We start from the raw sequence: 6,000 nt of genomic DNA on the forward strand, positions 1-6,000 counted from the left end.
TTCTAGCACCTACACACAAAAAGAGACACACTTAATCACCCACATAGTTCTAAACATGGTACATGTGTAGGAAGTCACTATGCCCACTGTGTCCTAAACAGGAAGTGATGCATGCTCTGCGGCAGACCTGGCACACTACCTGCTTTGTGTGTGCTGCATGTGGGAAACCGTTTGGAAACAGCCTCTTTCATATGGAGGATGGAGAACCTTACTGTGAGAAAGGTAGTGTGGGAAAAGAATACCTGCTCTATATGACATTGTAGGATTGTGTTATTTATTGTTTTGCTCCTTTGTGACTAGTGATTACCACTTCTGTGTACTCATAATTAGACCACCCCTCATGCTCAGTTGTAGCTGTATCTGTTCCTCCCTACTGCCATCTTATACTTGTTATAACATGTCCTTGCTGGAAAGAGTCTTTGCATAAAAGCATCTGCCAAATGAATTAATTTTATGTGTGAATGTAAACCCAGGGCTCCACATCTTAAAGGAATACTCAATCATTTTCCACCCAGTCTCTATCAGCTGCACTTGTTCCACATGTCTGATCACCACAGACAAGGGCCGTTGTTGAATTTGGCCAACAAGCACTTGTGTGATTATAGAACTGTTGCTCTATAATAATAAAGATCTTAGGATGAGGCAGACTTATGTAGATGGAGATGTATTGGAAACTCCTTCCAAAATTGTTAAATAAACATGGCTCGACAGAAAACGGCCATATCGATAATGATATGTTTTCTTTGTTAAACTTTTTATTACTAGTTTTAGATTTTGTGGAGTGTACAAGTCCTTGTGAATGAGTTGTTATTATAGAAATAATATTAGAATGTATTCGAATGATTCATACAAAAAAAAACTGTGATATACTGAAACCCTAAGAGGCCATGCATTCTTCTTCTTTTATTTTCTTTCTTGTTTTATCATGATCATGACTTCATTTTCTCATGACCTCGACTTAATTTTCTTGACATGTCCACATAACAAACACTTGTTTTCTCGTGATCTCGACTTCACAAAAGTTGTTTTCTCGTGAGCATGACTTAATTTTTCTGTGTACTCAACATAACACGTTTTTATTGTTGACAACTTCCACATTAGTGTCCGAGATCACAAGAAAACAAAAGAAAAAAGTAATAATACACGGCCTCTTAGGACCTCAGTAGTGATAAGTAGTTTTGTAAAGTTTAACCACCACTGGAATAGTACTTCTATTAATTTGCACTTTTCCAGAGGTTTTGTGGTATCCACTTGTGACCAGATGGAGGCTCTTTTAAGCATCTATGTAGAATGTGTCGGTTAAAGGACCACAAAGGACCAATTACATACATTAAGAGCTTAATTTGTAAAAATTTTGAAGAATTCAATAAAATAAAACTATTTTTTCAAGTAAACATTTTGTTACTTGCTCAACAACTGCCCCTTGAACTTCCCTTACAAGTGTAGGTATTTAGTGTTGTATTTTAACTGCCTTTTTTTATTTTATTTTTTTCATTTTCCTCAGATTACATTGCGCTCTTCAGTACTAAGTGCCATGGCTGTGATTTCCCAGTGGAGGCTGGGGATAAGTTTATTGAGGCTCTTGGCCACACATGGCATGACACCTGCTTTGTGTGTACGGTAAGAACAACTTCAACTATTTGTGAACATCTGCATTCTGTTTCTGCTGTGTTGATTTCGTCAATGCTCAAATCACTTATCTTCTTCAGGTTTGCCATATAAATCTGGAAGGCCAGCCGTTCTATTCTAAGAAGGACAAGCCTTTATGCAAGAAACACGCTCACGCCATCAACGTGTAGATCCACCAGGAGTACCGTGATCGTGCTGGTCACTGTATTTGCCTTAATATTGGTTAGAGCTCTTTTAGAGGAGGATTCGAAACCAATTTAAACACGGATCCGAAAAACAAAACGGCCAACCCGCATATTATATATTTAATTCTAATACTAATATTTTTTTTAAAAAAAGTTGAGTTGGTGCAATGTCACGTTTTAATTTAATACAGAAATGGTGAATTTAGCGTATGCTCTGGGCATAGATAGATCATCTTAATGCATTTAATGCAATTTGATATGAAGTGAACATGCAGAGCTCTAAGTGTACAATGTGGAGGGGGATATAATTTCAGATGAACTTGAATTGATGTATGATCATGCATGTTGCATTTGCAATGTGCTCATTTTATTCGGGGTGATTGTGTTTTATTCTATTGATTGAGATTTTTATTTAAATAGAATTTGATATTTCACTTTTATTGTGTTAGGACTAAGGATTGTGTCGATTTTTAATTGGTAAATGAATGCAATACACATCTACAGAGAGGCAAGTTGGTATTTTTATTTTAGTTAGAATCACTTGGTATGAGGTTTAATAATGCATTTTAACTAAACAAAGTTGTTGGGTGTGAAATATTTATTGTAAGCAAAGTGTTCTGGATTTCTTTATGCCCAGATCATGTCATTATTATTCTTGAGAATACGTCTGTTAATTCATGAAACGTACCCGTGTACCTGTTCCTTAAACCCATAAACGAGAACCTTAATAATATTTTTATTTAATGAATTTTTTCTCCCCACAAGATGTTTTATTTGTATACATCCAGGTTTATGAAATCTAAGATAACATTGTAACACTGGTACTGAAACCTTGGTGTGCTGTTGTTTTATTGCTGAGTTGATACCTAATTTATTTTTGCTTTGTGTATGTGTGATAGGCAGTGCATGGATTGTTTGCATCTGTATATATAATGTTCCAGTTCCACTGATATCAAATAATTGATCACATCTGGCCTGTTGAGCTATAATCCATATGTCTGTCTTTTGATTTTTAGTTGAAGAAACAGAAAGAGTTTTGTATGTTCTCCTCGTGTTGAAGTGGGTTTTCTCTGAAAAACATGCTGGTAGGTAGATCGGCTATGCTAAATTTTCCTGTGTGGTGTGTGTGGTGCCCTGTGATGGACTGGAGTCTTATTCAGAGTGTATTCCTTCCTTACACCCAGTGTTCCTGGGATAGGCTCCGAATACACCTCGATCATGACCAGGACAAAGTGCTTACTGAAGATAAATGAATGAATAAACACAAATGGTAATGAAGAACTTGACTGGTTTTGATAGTGTTACACAGTTTCTATAGTTAAGTGGGGATTTACTTTGTTGGATTTCACTCCTGTTATTTATTCTGTGTGTATTATTTAGCTATTTATTTCACCATAAACTCCATAAACAATACACCAATTTAGGTAATATTGTAAAAAAAAAAAAAAAAAAAAAAAGTATTGTTGTAAAATGGTGTAACAGGCTAATATATGTATTTATATACAGTACCTTCCACTATGAAAATGCATTTTTATTGAACAGTGTCTCAAAACAACTAATTATCTACTCAAATGGTTTAAAGCGAGTGATCAGCTTAACATGGTTCTGTCATCTTTACTTAACTGGTGTATTTAAAAGTAAAGTAATGTTGTGTAGCAGTGTATGTAGAGACAGTTTGTAACCAAGGGGATGTGTGTAGGAACTTCACAGAAATGTTCAAATATTATGTACATTCTCTCCATATATTTCTTTGTTGTATCCTGTTGAAATACTTCTCGTTCCACTACTGGTTTTACAGTGAGCTACCATTTGTCCGGCATGCAAAATTTGTGGATTGTAACAAATGAAAGTCATTGTGTTGAATTTTCTAAAATCAATCACCCTGCCAAGGGGGCACGGTTAGCTCGTTTGCCTTGCACCTCCATGGTTTGGAGTTCCGTTATGCAACATTTGTGGATTGTAACGGGTACTCTGGTTTCCTCCCCCAGTCCAAAGTCCCGTGCATTGTAGGCTTAGTGGGATCTCTAAATTGTCTGTAGTGTGCGAATGCGTGTGCGATTGTGCCCTGCGATGGGTTTGTGCCTTGTACCTTGTGCCCCGAGTCCCCTGGGAGAGGCTCCAGGCTCCCCGTGACCCTGTGTAGGATAAGCGGTACAGAAAATGGATGGATGAATGGAATAACCCTATCATTCACAACTTCAGAACTTGTCAGACAACCTGGCAAAAAAAAAGGTTTAAAAATTGGAATAACTAAGTGTGCTGAGATGCATAGTGTACTCTCGTAACATAGATCCAGTTTTCAAGTCGATTGGCTACTGTAGACATTTTTGTTTTGTGCCATCTGAAGGGCACATCCAGTACTGAACTGCTCAACATAGAACATATCATATAATATACGTGTACTAAATCAAAATTTTCCTTTGTTGCTCCATTGAATGCGCAAGCCTTTCATTCCCTGTCTCATTGCTACAGTCTGCCATTCCAGCACACTGACAGGTTTTTAAACAGTACAAGTGTACATGAGGTGGCACGGTGTTGCAGCGGGTAGCATTGCCGCCTCACAGCTTCAGGGTCCTGGGATCGATCCTGAGCTCGGGTTACTGTCTGTGCAGAGTTGCTTGCTTTCTCCCCATGCATGTTTGGCTATGCTAAATTGCCCCTACAGGTGTGTATGAGTGTGGGAACGGTGCTCTGCGATGGACTAGCTTCCCATCCATGGGGAATTCTCTCGCTTTATGCACCCAGTGTTACCGGGATCGGCTCCAGATCCACTGCGACCCTAATCAGGATAAAGCAGTTACTGAAGATGAATAAATGAATGAGTACTTCTCTATATGTGTGTCCCCGCTAATTTTCTTGGTGCTGATGGTTTTAATTTGATAAAACTTAACAAAACTCATGGTTAAGTGTAGGATAAACCATGCCCTCTTTTACCTGTGAATGTGTCTGTAATTCCATTAATGTAGTCTACACAGCAGATGATGATGATGATGATGATGATTATTATTATTATTATTATTATTATTATTATTATTTTTAATTTTGCAATCAGGTACACATAAGTAACCTGTCCAGCATATTTTTGTAATTTGTTTGAGACAAAAATTCTATGATTATTTCAGATAAACTATGTTTAGTTTCAGTACGTATGGAATTTCTTTCATTTCTTTGTATGAATATTGTATTAATTTTGTAGCATGTATGATAATGTCACAGTGCACAGAAAAATCACTGTTCTGACCATTCATCACTCATCACTCATTCACATCACTCTGTTCCAAACAACACACTTCCACACTACAGGGTATGAGGTTAGTGTTCAAGGAATTCTGGTTTGTTCACTTGTTCAATAATGCAGGTGCTAGCATTACAAAAAACCTGTATATAAACATGATTAAAGATTTGTAATATCTGGAGGGGAAAATTGTTAGGCTCTGTGAATGTATTTCCATCGGCCTTTTTTTTTTTTAATCCCTGGTTTACCATGTGCTTGCACTAGCCTAATATGATTAGCGTTGCTTTGGCTGCCAGAAATGTACAAGGTAATTATGACTCCTTCCTGTGTGTCATTATTATAATAAACATATTATTTTGCAATATACTGACATTTGGTTGTGGCTTACTTTGTGGAAAACCAGTCATTTGTGAATGAGTCGGCTCTGAGACCGTTCTTTTAAGTGAACGTTGAGAGCTGTTTTTTTTTATACAGTGGAAAGATCTGTTTAAAAAAATTCTAATAATTATTAGAAGGTACTCTAAGATTTAATTAAACAATTTCAGTCACAGTTGGGCAAATATGAATAATCACTGGTTAAAGATCACAAACTTTGTGTGGTTTATTAAATATGGTAGTGAGCCATTTGGGACCCAAAAGTGTCGGCTCTTAGTGGTGAACTGAGCCAGTTGATCTGACTCGCTGAAACCCTACAGCAGTGGTCACCGACCCTCTTGCTTGAGATCTCCCTTCCTGCAGCTTTCATCCCCAACCAAAATTAAACACACATGTTTAAGTTGATCAAGAGCTTCTTAAGCAATGATTAGATGGTCAGCTGGGCATGATTATGGTTGGAGTTAACGTCTTCGGGAAGGTAGCCCTCCAGGAGCAGGGTCGCCCGTCCATCTCTACCCAGTCCATCACTAGAAAGGAAAGGACATTAAAAGTTGAGCAGAGACAATGTTGGTAGAA

At 37.4% G+C, this 6,000-nt stretch overlaps 1 protein-coding gene across 8 annotated transcripts in view; it reads left to right on the plus strand.

Annotated features, from left to right (window-relative positions):
* The window catches only part of ldb3a (LIM domain binding 3a), a 63,043-nt gene extending 57,628 nt beyond the window's left edge, over positions 1–5,415 (plus strand). For all 8 annotated transcript variants that reach the window (XM_047154034.2, XM_047154032.2, XM_047154035.2 and 5 more), the window contains 3 exons: positions 102–222; positions 1,505–1,620; positions 1,710–5,415. In XM_047154034.2, the coding sequence (XP_047009990.1) occupies positions 102–222; positions 1,505–1,620; positions 1,710–1,799 (327 nt within the window). In that variant the 3' untranslated portion in view covers positions 1,800–5,415. The remainder of the gene's footprint in view (positions 1–101; positions 223–1,504; positions 1,621–1,709) is intronic.
* The last annotated feature ends 585 nt before the right edge of the window (positions 5,416–6,000 follow it).

The sequence above is a fragment of the Ictalurus punctatus genome, chromosome 3, assembly GCF_001660625.3.
Source record: "Ictalurus punctatus breed USDA103 chromosome 3, Coco_2.0, whole genome shotgun sequence".
NCBI classification, from domain to species: Eukaryota; Metazoa; Chordata; class Actinopteri; order Siluriformes; family Ictaluridae; genus Ictalurus; species Ictalurus punctatus.